The sequence below is a fragment of the Haliotis cracherodii genome, unplaced genomic scaffold, assembly GCF_022045235.1.
Source record: "Haliotis cracherodii isolate W230 unplaced genomic scaffold, xgHalCrac1.p SCAF_42, whole genome shotgun sequence".
Lineage (NCBI taxonomy): Eukaryota > Metazoa > Mollusca > Gastropoda > Lepetellida > Haliotidae > Haliotis > Haliotis cracherodii.
In genome coordinates this window covers 1240274-1256496 of record NW_027266300.1, presented here as the reverse complement: position 1 = coordinate 1256496, position 16223 = coordinate 1240274, and the positions used below count along the sequence as shown (strand labels likewise).

General features: G+C 45.1%; 1 protein-coding gene across 1 annotated transcript; it reads left to right on the top strand.

Annotated features, from left to right (window-relative positions):
* Positions 1-1713: 1713 nt before the first annotated feature.
* Positions 1714-15471, top strand: LOC139441685 (HHIP-like protein 1). Its single transcript, XM_071222490.1, has 9 exons — positions 1714-1857; positions 3777-4358; positions 4592-4680; positions 5664-5854; positions 10372-10515; positions 12143-12275; positions 13200-13336; positions 13446-13527; positions 14898-15471. The coding sequence occupies exons 2-9, from the start codon at positions 3882-3884 to the stop codon at positions 15013-15015; spliced, it is 1371 nt and encodes a 456-aa protein (XP_071078591.1). The 5' UTR covers positions 1714-1857; positions 3777-3881; the 3' UTR covers positions 15016-15471.
* Positions 15472-16223: the final 752 nt, after the last annotated feature.

Here is a 16223-nt window from a genome sequence, read left to right as displayed (position 1 = left end):
ATAATTGTGGTTACATTGTATTTGACAAGAACAGGAAGCGGCGCACATGTATAAACATGCTGTATTTTATAATATTGATTGTACAATTTTGAATATGTTTTAACGCTGTTGCATTTAAAACACATATAGAATTTGATATATATATATATCAAATTTCACTTTGACAATTCAAGGACTAATATGTAATTGCCGTGAAATGCCATCGTGGAAAGTACTCAACTGTTAAACAACCTTCTTGAAGTTGGAATAGAACATCACATATAATAAAATAGGAATTTAATCCAACAGTGTCTCCCATATATGTTTTCTTGTATAATTTTAAATTCTTGGATTTTAAATTAATTTTTATTTTTGCAATCATCGTGACGTAACTCTGAAAAGGTTATTCTCTTGTTATTCCGTACTAATGAAGATGTTAGGGAAGCAAGCATCTGCCGACGAGGCCCAGGGTCACTAATGGAACAGGCTGATCGTGAAAAGGTTTTTCAAAGTCTGCTCAAATGTTCTATTTCATCATGTAAAAGGCTGTCAACAAAAATTAAAACAAATTGTTTAATAACCCTCCAAACATATTTGTCATAATGAAAATAGTACCAAATACTATTGTCACATGCATAAGAATACTGTCCCGTACATAATCATTGGTGGTATTTTCAATATCAACCAAAAGAATTCCTTACTAAAGTAAAACTGAATGCAGCAGAGGTTAAATGTATCCATATATACAAACCGTGGATATGCTTTGGATAAAGCAAATATACAAAATTGTATATTTTTGGAAATACAATATATATACAAAATTGTATATTTTTGGATATAGCAAATACACAAACTTGTACATTTTTGGAAATGTATATTTTTGGAATTACCAAATATACAAAATTGTATATTTTGGATTTATTTGAATTTTCCCTTGTGCACGGTCCAAGGGGTTAAAACGCAACCTGTAACAGTGTAACGTAAAGTTCTTAATTTCAGAGGTATTTCAACATTGCATTTATACAATTGCATTCAAATCAATAACCTGCATGTCATGAAAACCTCTGTGTTGGTCCTGTCAACTACATCATCGCGACAGCACGTTAGTTATAACTATATCAACAAGTCAGCAAGTGTTGTGGCGTTACGGTGTCTGAATCTATTCAGCATGTGTTGTGGCGTTACGGTGTCTGAATCTATTCGGCAAGTGTTGTGGCGTTACCGTGTCTGAATCTATTCGGCAAGTGTTGTGGCGTTACCGTGTCTGAATCTAGTCAGCAAGTGTTGTGGCGTTACAGTGTCTGAATCTAGTCAGCAAGTGTTGTGGCACAACGGTGTCTGGAACTAGTCAGCAAGCGTTGTGACGTTACAGTGTCTGAATCTAGTCAGCAAGTGTTGTGGCATAACAGTGTCTGGAACTAGTCAGCAAGTGTTGTGGCGTTACGGTGTCTGAATCTAGTCAGCAAGTGTTGTGGCGTTACGTTATCTGAATCTAGTCAGCAAGTGTTGTGGCGTTACGTTATCTGAATCTAGTCAGCAAGTGCTATGCTATTACGGTGTCTGTGTTGTCATGCGGTAAGTTTCCATGTTATTCAAACTCCACACTTTTAGATTATTAGCATTATCCACATTGCAAAAAAGGTCAACGTGACCGTCACGGCTCACTACCCACGATCGCGTGTTATGAGTGACATCCGGGTATTTTGTCAAAGACAGACTCGGGAGAAAGTGAGTGTTTGTTGCGAATGCACGCGCGGAGATTGACGTGTACGTGTACCTCATTCATAACAGGGGCCATACCGTAATTCCAACCAGCCCGCATAGAGCGTAGAGATAGATCGTGTTACAGGGGTGTGAAGACCCGCAACTGTCGTCGAGGTAAGATTCGCCACGTCTTGTCGTTCGGTTGTCTTGACTTTCCCAGTTCATTGCCAGGCTCGGTCCACCTATTTATAATGGGTATATTCTTATCATGGGCACAGTACAATACTTACCAGCCCCTGTCGAGCATACTGCTACTATTGGATGACGACACGTGAAGAAAATCAACGTAATGTCTTTGATACGCTGTTCATGATGGCTTAATTACACTTGCTAAGGGCCGCATTTCCCTTACATCAGCCCCGATCGAGCTATTTTACATTTCATGATTTGACATGACCATATATGTAAGATTCACACATCTACACTTAAAGCAACAAAGATGACGACTAGTGTTTTGATGTAGGTATATGATTGTCAAGATCTGTATTTACACAAAGCTGGCTGGCATAATGTAGGTTTATAACGCTGTCCTTCTTGATTTAAAACCCAACTTGAATACTACCCGGATCTGAGCGTCTGGTACAAGCATACACCAGGTCAGCGTGATCTATATACAACTCTCCTTTGGTAAACTATCAGAGTTACAAACATCTAGGCTATGTATACAAAGACAAATTAAACCAGTGATTGAAAGCATGAGCACCGACCCCAGCCATGCAGGAGACACACATTCTGCCAAGTCTCACCCCTGAGCCCCGTCCCGTACAACATGAGGTCCCGTACAACATGAGGTCCCGTACAACACGAGGTCCCGTACAACACGAGGTCCCGTACAACACGAGGTCCCGTACAACACGAGGTCCCGTACAACACGAGGTCCCGAACAACATCAGGTCCAGAACAACATCAGGTCCCGTACAACATCAGGTCCCGTACAACACGAGGTCCCGTACAACATCAGGTCCCGTACAACACGAGGTCCCGTAAACATGAGGTCCCGAACAACACGAGGTCCCGTACATCATCAGGTCCCGGACAACATCAGGTCCCGGACAACATCAGGTCCCGGACAACATCAGGTCCCGTACAACACGAGGTCCCGTACAACACGAGGTCCCGTACAACACGAGGTCCCGAACAACATCAGGTCCCGTACATCATGAGGTTCTAGGGCCCTGCCCCGACCTCGTACCCTCACTGGCGACGTGGTGGGTTATCGACACCAGATACACCGCACTCGAGGCCTTACTTAGTTTATATGAAATGTGGTGCCATAGCCATTTCATCTGAAGCCTGAAGCTGTGGGTATACATATGTTGATCCTTCTGTTTGGCCATCGGTTGATTTACGAGATCATGCTTTGCGACTTGCTGCTGTAGGTTTGACACTGCTTACTGCAGCGAGGGGCGGTGGATAGAACTATAGGCCTTGTGGATATAATGCTGCTTAGTCACGACGAAGGACTTGTTCGATTTTTGTTTCTTAATTTGTTTGTTTGTTTGTTGTTTAACGCCGCACACAGCAATATCCAAGTTGTATGTTGGTGGTCTGACAATCCAGTGATTGATAACATGAGAATCGATCTACGCAATTGGGATCGGGGACATGCATGAACCCGTTAGTCGCCTTTTACTGTAAGCCTGGGTTGGCTCGTAGCCAGTAAACCGTGTCTCCATGTTTCACTGCGGCATGGAATCTCAGTAGCAAGCACTGTGAAATCGGCATTAGTTCGGACTAGTACGAGCAACCGCACACACACACACACACACACACACACACACACACGTGCATGCATGTTTCTATATAAGTGCAATAATCTTGAAGGCAATGTTAAACCCTATTTCACCTCGTGTAACCCGACGCCAGTTTCATACTATAATCCCTGGCCCCACAGGAGAACGCACTCATATAGCGATTTACGATTAGACCATTGTCAACACACTGGCAGCACGAGATATGCCCACGCAGGCCACAAAGACGGAAATCGATCAGCGCGTTTCTATAATTAGTTCTAATCAGACCTTATCTTTCAGTGTTCCGGTTGTCCTGTGATCTGTGCTGTCATCTGCCTTACACAGCCTGTTGAGTGGATTTATTTTCACCTGTGCCACAGGATCCCCGCCGAGCAGTGTGTCGCCATGTCTTCCCGCCATGTGCTGGAGTTCACTACCATATGGTGCCTCTCACTTCACTTGATATCGCTTCCTGGTTTCGTGGCACCCTCGCAGACGTGTGTCTGTCTTAAGAATCTAACCTCGGGGTTATATAATCCGATCCATATTGAATTCCGGGATAAGAGGTACTATATCGCTGAACAACGCGGGATTGTGCGATATTTTGAAACACGTCACAAGAAAAGCGGTGTTTTATTGGATCTTTCGGACAGGGTTGTGTTGACAGACAATCCGGCCGATCAAAGAGGTTTACTTGGTTTTACTCTGCATCCGCGTTATAACGAGAACGGTAAACTGTATGTGTACTATATTGGAAACAGTTCGGGAGTTCAGTTCTCCTACGTCAGCGAGTTTACCGTCGTCGATGATGTTGCACTGTCGACAACAGAGCGGCTGTTTTTGAGAATTGAACAAATAACTGACGCTGGAAATGGCGGTCAGGTAAGTTCATACAGTACTTAACAAACTATAAAATCTAGTTTGGTGATAGTTTGTATATCGTCATAATTTAATTCAAATTATATTAGATACCAATATATTGAAGATAAAGACAGTGTAAATTGTTTCCCGAAAAGGTGTAACGTATCTGGATTGTCACATATAATGCAATGCTACGTTAATGTAACGTTCAAGGTTAAGGTCAAGGTGAAGGTCATGTACTTTTCCAATTCCAGCTGCTGTTCGGCCATGACGGATATCTGTACATTTCGGTGGGAGACGGTATTGGTGACGATGGCGTTCCACGTGACCATGCCCAGGACCCGTATGTTGACTATTGAATGTTTATATTGTATAAAACACAGATAATAACTGCTGCCTAAGTACAAGGGGTGAACGTGGCCCTGTGACAGTCATTCTGGAATAGTATTTCTTCTATCAAATTTTGTCACACTAGCCTGCATGAACCTTCTGCCCATGCGTCATGAGACACTCTGTAATTAGAGTAAACTGCCCAGGTCAATGTTTGGACGTCAGTCGTCAGACACTCTGTAATTAAAGTAAACTGCCCAGGTCAATGTCTGGACGTCAGTCGTGAGACACTCTGTAATTAGAGTAAACTGCCCAGGTCAATTTCTGGACGTCAGTCGTCAGACACTTTGTAATTTAAGTAAACTGCCCAGGTCAATGTCTGGACGTCAGTCGTCAGACACTTTGTAATGAGAGGAGTAAGCATCTGCAAGATTGACATACAAAATAACATGTAGTTCACAGACAAAGTTATGAGAGGTGAATTACGTTTGCAACGTCTGCCAGTGCCCGAAGATAGTTCCCTCTCACGGTTGGTTGGTTATGGCCCCGATTCACAAAGCAATGTTAGCTGTATGTCTAGTGTAGGTCTGTGTTACGACAGTAGACACGCTTCCATATAAGCCCGTGTTGTGGAGCGAGGTCTGGAACGTGTTCCACTACCCGACGTTAACGTAAAGGTGATCGTTACTCGTGTTCTTTAACATAGACTTACGATTTCCGTCGTGCTAGGACCGTGTTATGTGACGATAACAAGGATACTAACTGCATGTCGCTGTACAGAGTTGCGTTCCTTATACGTATCAGGAACCTATGCTCTTAGGTTCGAATCCCAGTTCCCTCTGATTAAGTTTTTTATCTTCATCAGCATCATAATGGTGCTTGTGGGTTTTGATAAGCACTAAACGGCCGAGACCAGTAGTTTGGGTTTTGTGTGTGATTTGAGTGAAAAACCGTTCAAAGCTGCGTTAAACCCATCTCACTAACTCACTCATACAGAACCAGCCTCCTCGGGAAGATACTTCGACTTGACGTTGACGGCCAGAGCTTCGTGGGCGGCTCAGCGCTTCGGTACGGCATTCCTGCAAGCAATCCGTTTGTTGACAAGTCACCATGGCGACGGGAAGTGTTTGCGTACGGTTGTCGTAATATGTGGCGATGCAGTCAAGACACAGTTGCAGACAAAAATGGTGAGTGAAGCGTCACATGAATGTTGTTTAGCGCCGCCCTCAGTTATATTCCAGCTTTATGCTGACGGTCTGTAAATAAGCGAGTATCGACCAGACAATCCAGTGATTGAGATCATGAGCATCGATCCACGCAACTGGGACACGATGACATGCATCAACTAAGTCACCGAACCTGATCACCCGATCCCGTTAGTCGCACATGGTAGGAAGATCAACCTTTTTCATCATGTTTCAGGATGCTCTTTGACAATGTTCTTTAACAGCGGGCGACACGTCACGCCCCCGTCTGTACAGGAAATAGACCCCGTACACTCCGGGTAGAATAGCTCTGCAGTGCCACAGAGACCCACGCATGATCAAGTGGTCACAATGTGTCACCTGGGTGACTCTACGTCATCATGATGACAGAGCTCCGCAATATTGCTGGAATGGTGGTAAAAGCGACGCACAGCCCAACTCACTGACTGACCGACCGTTGGCTAAGATTGTTGCTAATGATGCCAATCACTGGATTGTCTGACCAGGCTGCATCATGTAATGCAGGACGTGATACAGCTGGAATAGAACTGTGGCATCACATTCTTCATTAACTGAGTTACGAAGATGACTCGGAGAACACTATCATGACACATTCAAGACACAATCAAGACACAATCATTACACTATCATGACACAATCAAAACACAATCATGACAATATCATGACACATTCAAGACACAATCATGACACTATCATGACACATTCAAGACACAATCATGACACTATCAAGACACTATCAAGACACTATCAAGACACAATCATGACACTATCATGACACAATCAAAACTCAATCATGACACAATCAAGACACAATCATGACACTATCATGACACATTCAAGACACAATCAATACACAATCATGACACTATCATGACACAATCAAGATACTATCACGACACAATCAAGACACTATCATGACACAATCAAGACACTAACATGACACTATTCAATACAGTCTCAGGATTACTTTGTAGCACAGTCTGTGAACAGTGAACTGTGGGAAACATCAGATAGCGGTGAACACTGACTCACTTTTATTTTATAGACAATGTATGTACGCTGTATACATATGCAGATAAATGCATATCATAAACTGACAAGGTGTCACCGGCATTATCTGATCTCCGTCTGTGAAGTTGCCATGGTGATAGTAATGAATGACTGAAAGGACACGTCTATTTAACACTGAATACAGGGAGATGTGAATATACCATACATATTATAAGAGACAGTCTATATCTGTGTATATCCTCCACGATTATAACTTTCATTCAACAAAGTAACATGATAACCTTCCTTGTCTCCCGACCCGTCAAGATCAGGGTTAGAATAGGTCTTCGTTAGAGGCGACTAACGGGATCGGGTAGTCAGGCTCGCTGACTTGGTTGTTGCTTGTCATCGTATTCCAATTACGTGGATAGATGCTCATGATATCGGGTCGGGTTCGGACTCGATTATTTACAGACCGCCGTCATATAGAGGGAATATTGCTGAGCTCGGCGTTAAACTACAAACAATCAAACAACCAGCTGATTTACCGATTCTGTGATTTAGTAGACGCCCATAGTGTCCTGTCCAGTTCCAACACACCAGAGCCATGTCATGTGTCTCTGTTTCCACGATCACAAGTGTTCTCCACGACTCTCCATCACACCAGAGCCATGCCATGTGTCTCTGTTTCCACGATCACAAGAGTTCTCCACGACTCTCCATCACACCAGAGCCATGTCATTTGTCTCTGTTTCCGCGATCACAAGTGTTCTCCACGACTCTCCATCACACCAGAGCCATGTCATGTGTCTCTGTTTCCACGACCACAAGAGTTCTCCACGACTCTCCATCACACCAGAGTCATGTCATTTGTCTCTGTTTCCGCGATCACAAATGTTCTCCACGACTCTCCATCACACCAGAGCCATGCCATGTGTCTCTGTTTCCACGATCACAAGAGTTCTCCACGACTCTCCATCACACCAGAGCCATGTCATTTGTCTCTGTTTCCGCGATCACAAGTGTTCTCCACGACTCTCCATCACACGGTGTGAAGTCTCCGATGTGAGAACCGCAGGTGGCGAGGACCAGGAAGGTGTTTATTGCTGTTGGGTCATTGAAGAATGGCTGCCACTTCGATAGGCATGTATCAAAGCCGTCGTGATCAGATCTGCCGGTCTGGTCTGTTTTCCTTAAGCGAGAAATTCTACTTATTGAACATCAATTAGACTGCAGTACGAGCGTGATGACATTTGAGGACATTCTAGCATGAATATTGTTTACAGCTTTTAGGTGGTCAATGTCAAGGTCACCAGTTTCCAAAAATTACCATTTAAGTTGTTACGATTTTAGAAAACGATAAATTCTATTTTTTTTGCGAAACATTTCCTGTACAGAGGCCATACTTTAAAATCTATCGGTCTTGAACATAAAAGGTCAAGGTCACCTTTATGGTTATTGTCATATGTTATCCCGATGTATGGCCTTGAACTGTGAAGGTCGTTGGTTAAGTGGAGGTGTCTATTTGATTACTTCATCATGTTCTGGGTAGTGTGTAAAGACATTTTCCTTAAATAGTTATATAATTATAGGAACATCTGCAGAACATTCCTCAATTACGACATCACGTTAAAAGAACGTACATTAGGGTTACTTCACTTTTGGATTAACGTTTACAGAAATGAAACTGTAGATAGCATATTCCAGCACCAGACCTAGAATAGAACCCTCTCCACGTATTACCGGATCCTGATGATCCCGTTAGGAGGTGTGGTCAAGCTTGCTTTACGGGGAGGAAGGGGGGGGGGGGGGGGGGGGGGCGCCGCGATTCGCAATGCAGAGTTGAATCCCTTGGGCACGCCAGAAACCTATGATTGTGGATTCGAATCATGGTTCGCCCCGATTGTTTCTCGGTTTGACAACACCATACCCGTGCTCGTGGGTTTCACCGAAGTGGTAAACGTCCCGCATCACTGCATCACTTCGGGCTTTCCTCCCACATTAAGACACGCTGTCCATTATTACTGGAATAATGTTAAAAGCGACGTTAAACCCAACTCACTCACTCACTCACTCACTCACTCACTCGCTCAAGGAGTGTGAACAGGCTGCCTTCATATTGGTGAAATTTTGGTGTAACAACATTCACCCATTCACCGTGACAATCACAGTCCACACGTGCAGCACGAAACATGACACCGCCACTCTGCCCCATAGCTTAGCCCGGGGTGTCAGTGATGTACAGGGACGTAGACCTGTACCCTAGTTTGCCCGGGGGTGGCAGTGATGTACAGGGACGCACACCTGTACCCTAGTTTGCCCGAGGGTGGCAGTGAGGCACAGGGACGTAGACCTGTACCCTAGTTTGCCCGGGGGTGGCAGTGATGTACAGGGACGTAGACCTGTACCCTAGTTTGCCCGGCTGTGGCAGTGATGTACAGGGACGTAGACCTGTGCCCTAGTTTGCCCGGGGGTGGCAGTGATATACAGGGACGTAGACCTGTACCCTAGTTTGCCCGGGGGTGGCAGTGATGTACAGGGACGTAGACCTGTACCCTAGTTTGCCCGGGGTTGGCAGTGATGTACTGGGACGTAGGCCTGTGCCCTAGTTTGCCCGGGGGTGTCAGCGAGGTACAGGGACGTAGGCCTGTGCCCTAGTTTGCCCGGGGGTGTTAGCGATGTACAGGGACGTAGGCCTGTGCCCTAGTTTGCCCGGGGGTGGCAGTGATGTACAGGGACGTAGACCTGTACCCTAGTTTGCCCTGGGGTGTCAGTGAGACACAGGGACGTAGACTTGTACCCTAGTTTGTCCGGGGGTGTCAGTGATGTACAGGGACGTAGACCTGTACCCTAGTTTGTCCGGGGTGTCAATGATGTACAGGGACGTAGACCTGTACCCTAGTTTGCCCGGGGGTGTCAGTGATGTACAGGGACGTAGACCTGTACCCTAGTTTGCCCGGGGGTGTCAGTGATGTACAGGGACGTAGACCTGTACCCTAGTTTGCCCGAGGGTGGCAGTGATGTACAGGGACGTAGACCTGTACCCTAATTTGCAGGGGGTGTCAGTGTGGTACAGGGACGTACACCTGTACCCTAATTTGCAGGGGGTGTCGTTGAGGTACAGGGACGCACACCTGTGCCCTAGTTTGCCCTGGGGTGGCATTGATGTACTGGGATGCAGACCTGTGCCCTGGTTTGTCCGGGGGTGGCAGTGATGTACAGGGACGTAGGCCTGTGCTCTAGTATGTATGTTGTAGACATCCTCTCTCGTTGTCTGGTCCAGATGCGACTAACGGGATCGGAGGCTCGGCTCTCTGATTTGGTTGATGCATGTCATCGTATTCCAATTGCGTTGATCGATGCGTATGATGTCAATCACTGGATTGTCTGATCCAGACTCGATTATTTACAGTCGGCTGGATCCGCCCTTGGTGATGTCGCGAGTCACTTCCTGAATCAACATGTCACGTCACTTTCTCTTCTTGCAGGTGAGCGACGAATATTCTGTGGCGATCCAGGGGCGCGAGCTTATGAAGAGATCGACGTCATCCGCAGCGGCAGGAACTACGGCTGGAACATCAAGGAGGGGAACGAGTGCTTCGACAGCTCCAGGTGCAGCAATGGAACAATAGGTAGGTAGCCTTCGTTTCTCTCACCGTCAACACTGCACGAGACTCCATCCTTGGTCTGACTAGAGTCTGCCAGGAGAGCGGAAGGTCGGTGGTTCGATTCCCTCCGCGTCATACCGAAAGACGTTAAAGATGGTACTTGATGTTGCCCTGCCTGGCATTAGGGATATTACACAATTACTGTTCGACTCGGTGTATACGCACCTTCCTGAGGCAAGAGCGTCTACCAGCCTTTTTATCAATGTCTTATTTCCACTCTTGCCACATCAAGCCCAATTTCCTGTGCTAAATATGATTGGACTATCGCAAAAACCGATAGTCCAATCAGAGAACGTTTTACAAAATCAACTTCCACGACTGGTACACCTTCGTATGAAAGTGATTTACCACTGCCTGTCTTTGTTGATACGTCTTCTTCATATATTAACACCCCACCCCACCCCCACCCCCACCCTGATCTGATTGGATATCGAGTTTTCATTACAAGATCTTCGCGAGGTGGCGCCAGGGTGGAGCCAAGAAATGTGGCGTTGATGTGGCAAGGGTAGAACCCAGGCTTTGCTGTTGGCTAGTGGACACGCTTGCCTCGGGAAGATGGTGTATACGATGTTTGAATGGGTATCCATGTTAAGCTCCGGCATGGCATATCAGTATGTCCGTAAAGGCCGACATGCATATAACAGTATGGCACAAACTGTCTCGGGGCTAAGAGCAGATCAACATTCAATTACAATTTGTCAACTATCTCGAAAACTAAACAGTAGCTCGTGATAAAAATTGTGCGGACCATGCACACCAGTGAAAGGTATACATACTGTGAATAACGATGGTACAGATACAAGAATAAGTCTCCATTTGGAAAACAATGCCTAAAATTTGAATTTCCTACCTGTCAGTCAGATATCCACAATTATGATCACAATATTTGGTCTTTTGAGAATATTTTGTATGTTTTGCCAGTTTTTAACGTAAAGACTCGATCATATTTTGTTCGGAGTGAGATGGGGTGGAGAGGGTGGTTTGTGTGCTTCAGGTTAAGACTCGATCATATTTTGTTCGAAGTGGGGTGGGGTGGAGTGGGTGGTTTGTGTGCTTCGGGTAAAGACTCGATCATATTTTGTTCGGAGTGAGATGGGGTGGAGAGGGTGGTTTGTGTGCTTCAGGTTAAGACTCGATCATATTTTGTTCGAAGTGGGGTGGGGTGGAGTGGGTGGTTTGTGTGCTTCGGGTAAAGACTCAATCATATTTTGTTCGGAGTGAGGTGGGGTGGAGAGGGTGGTTTGTGTGCTTCCGGTTAAGACTCGATCATATTTTGTTCGGAGTGAGGTGGGGTGGAGAGGGTGGTTTGTGTGCTTCCGGTTAAGACTCGATCATATTTTGTTCGAGGTGGGGTGGGGTGGGGTGGAGAGGGTGGTTTGTGTTCTTCCGGTTAAGACTCGATCATATTTTGTTCGGAGTGAGGTGGGGTGGAGAGGGTGGTTTGTGTGCTTCAGGTTAAGACTCAATCATATTTTGTTCGAGGTGGGGTAGGGTGGGGTGGAGTAGGTGGTTTGTGTGCTTCAGGTAAAGATATGGCCGATTCCCATTGTGTTTGGAAAAAAGACAACATTCTGTAAACTTGTGGTTACAGAGAACGAAGCGCTGCCGATCTACGTGTACAATCACACCAACATCTTTCATGCAGTCGTCGGGGGATATGTGTACAGAGGCAAGAAGCTTCCTGATCTGTACGGGCGCTATCTGTACGGAGACGCCATGACAGGGTGAGTACATGCAGGTGTGTGGCCAGAAGCTAATTTTACATAGAGGCACCACGGGAAACTTGAAGGAGGTCACTCGGATTATGTGAAGGAGGTCACCCGTATCACTTGAAGGAGGTCATCCGTATCACTTGTAGGAGGTTACCCGTATCACTTGAGGCAGGTCATCTGTACCACTTGAAGGAGGTCACCCGTACCACTTGAAGGAGGTCATCTGTACCACATGAAGGAGGTCATCCGTACCACTTGAAGGAGGTCAACCGTATACCTTGCAGGAGGTCATCCGTACCACTTGAAGGAGGTCACCCGTACCACTTGAAGGAGGTTACCTGTACCACTTGTAGGAGGTCACCCGTATCACTTGAAGGAGGTCATCCGTATCATTTGAAGGAGGTCACCCGTATCACTTGATGGAGGTCATCCGAACCATTTGAAGGAGGTTACCCGTATCAGTTGAGGCAGGTCACCAGTATCACTTGAAGGAGGTCACCCGTGCCACTTTAAGGAGGTCATCCGTATCACTTGAAGGAGGTCACCCGTACCACTTGAAGGAGTTCACTCGTATAACTTGAAGGAGGGCACCCGTACCAATTGAAGGAGGTCACCGTATCACTTGAAGGAGGTCACCCGTGCCACTTTAAGGAGGTCATCCGTATCACTTGAAGGAGGTTACCCGTATCACTTGATGGAGGTCACCGTATCACCTGACGGAGGTCACCCGTGCCACTAGAAGGTGGCTGTGGTATTTGCTTTGTGATCACCCAGTGGCCTGTACTTACTTAACAATCCATGATTCCAACCACTTAGGCAGAGATATATACCCTTATATGTGTCTGTGTCCTCGTCTGAATCTGTGTTCGCGTGTATGTGCATCTGTGTCTGAATCTATATATCTGCGAGCTTTTTTGCATCTCTGTCTGTTTTCAGCGTCATGTCGGCATTGACCGAGGGCAGCGACGGCTGGACATCGTCCCCGCTTCCGGTGTGTGACCGACAAAATTGTCCGTGCGGTGCCAGGGCGCGACCTAGGGACTTCATACTGACCTTTGGTCAAGATGAACAAGGTGGGATCCCGAGGGTTAAGTCTTTATTCATCACCAAATGCCGAGTATACTGAAATAAACGTGTGTGTCTGTTTCCAGACTGACAGATTGACATTCTGTGTTTCTTCAGGGGAGATGTACCTTTTGACGACGTCTTCAATAACGGCGTTCAAAGACGACGGAGTTGCTTTGAAAATAGTGTCATCACTTGGGTAGGTACTTTCTTCAATCTCCCCAGGACAACATTCTGTGCGGCTTAGTCAGACGTCTGTGTGGTGCGGCAATGTTTTAATCTACCTGTGTCACCCCCGACTTAATATATATATATATATATATATTATCATATAATGGGTAGGTGTCTCGGCAGGATAAAGCCAATGGATAAAAACGATATCCCTTGGGGTTATATGCGAAAGAGATGCAAATATCAAAGGTCAAGTAGGACTACTTTCACTGTTTATAAACAAACATGGCGTCGCCCTCGTCATTCGGCGATCGAGTCAGAATTAACCATCGTGAATCTGGATAAACTACAGGGATAATTTCTATCATTATCAAACGAACAGTCTAATATACTGAAAATCAGTGTCTAACTGTGACGTAGCTAATGCATTTTATAAGTTTTTGCAACTTTCGAGATATAAATTTCGAAACAATTTTGCGAGGGCACGAGGCCTAGCCAAGCGGGATCAGTACCCATATCTGTGCTTGTAGACCTCTGTGCCTTGAAACCTTCTCCACAAATCACAAATGGTCGGATTAGGCCGAAATATGTTTGAACTGTTACCTTGTTTCGATTTGTCGCTGTGTGTACATCTGACTACACTTCTTAACGTTATGAAAGGACAGACCGACTGTCAACAACGCCTGACCGTGGCCGTGACGTCTCAGACTAGGTTTAGAGTAGCTTCCCTTTGACAAAGGGCAGTTACTCTAGCGGACAGACCGATGGATTGCCGAGAAAGGCAATTAAAAACAACTGTTGTTTTGCGTATAAGTTGCTTCGCCACTGTATAAGAAACAGATTTCAGTTGGAACTATATTGGCTACTGTCACAGTCCGACTGACACATCACTTACCCTATGACGTAATAAATATTAATGCGCGCATTCCAGTAAAACTCGCAATGTTTAGGTAATGTTTGTGAGAGAGGGAAACACTATGTATTTAGCTCGCCAAGGCTCGCTAAATACAATGTTTATTCCTAATGCAGGATATTTACCATCCCCAAACACACGCGCGTGGTAACCTCTCTCTCTCTCTCTCTCTCTCTCTCTCTCTCTCTCTCTCTCTCTCTCTCTCTCTCTCTCTCTCTCTCTCTATATATATATATATATATATATATATATATATATATATATATGAGGATCTGATCTCCATAATGACGTATAGTATTTGGATGATGACGTCGTTCAGCAAGGAGATGCGATGTCAGATATCTCGTATATTAAATACCATCCCACCCTCTCCACTTTCTCCATCCCTTCACCCTCCATCCCCGGAGCATCAATGGCCTGTCCCTACAGGTAGTATTATATCACATAGTTACCAGCAGTAGATATTTTCTGATGTTCTGTTTCAGGGAGGAGACGGTAACATGTGGGTGTGGTGGCAGGGGAGAGTCTACAGTCGTGGTGGTCATGCTGATGATGTCGTTGCTGACGTGGTTCGGTTCTTGGAGTGTTGAAGACGTCCACTGAAGACTTTATGTATTTGCTAGATCGTAATAAGAACTTATGTAATTCTTATAAACGAAGATGTTTGGTAACGGGAACTGTACGTCATATGCAGACCTCCACACACCAGGGTTCTGCATTCTTATATTGGAATATGTTTGGTCAGGAATGTGTCACAATGTGCAAGGTTCGAGTGTTGTTCTGGGTTAACCATGAGGAACTGGTATATTCACAGAACGTAGGCACGGATGTTTACAAGTGGTTGATATCGGCATGTATCAGGTCGTGTGGCTCAAGACGCAGGCAGACTTTGAGATGCATCACTCTGTGGAGACTTTTCTGAACGTTGTAATACACTTCATGATACGTGGACGTAAAAGTGAGGTGAAGCACCGTGACAAAAAAACTTTAAGTTTTTATTTAGATAGCTCGAAGCCTTGTATGTGTTTGTTAAGAGAGGTTAAAGAAATGACCCAAGGACAATAAAATTATTTATTCTTCAACATGACCCTTCTTCAATATTGTCACGGTTTTGCTAGTGATGTTGGCGCTGTGTTATCACATTTGCGTCCGACTCCTCATTCGCCGGTCGGTATCACCTCATCGTGGATCAACCTTTTGGATATCCACTCCTGGTGTATTGCATTAGCGTCGTTTCGGTGTCGATGCTCACACCGTTATCAGGCTAACGCTTAACACACATGCAGCGACGAGGCACAACACACTCTTCGCATTTTTTAATATCATGAAAAATCATTCATTTATTATTTAATGAGGAACAGCTTCAACTCAAAAATACTATGCCTTATTATTTGACAACTCTATTTTACAATTGTCATGCTTTGTTCTTCATCAAAATTATAACTTCTTACATTTGTTTAATACATTTCATGATGACACTTGATATCTGCAATTGCATACCCATGATATGTCAGGCATTGCATGCGTTGTGAGTAGGGCAGTAATGTATCTAGTAGGCTATTGGGTGTTTTGTGAGTAGGTCAGTAATGTATCTAATAGGCTATTGGATGTTTTGTGAGTAGGGCGGTAATGTGTCTAGTAGGCTATTGGATGTGTTATGAGCATGACAATAATGTGTCTAGTAGGTTGTTGGATGTGGTGTTAGCAGGGGCGTTATGTATCTAGTAGGCTATTGGATGTGTTGTGAGTAGGGCAGTAATATATCTAGCGGCTATTTGATGTGTTGTTAGCACGGCAGTAATATAGCTAGT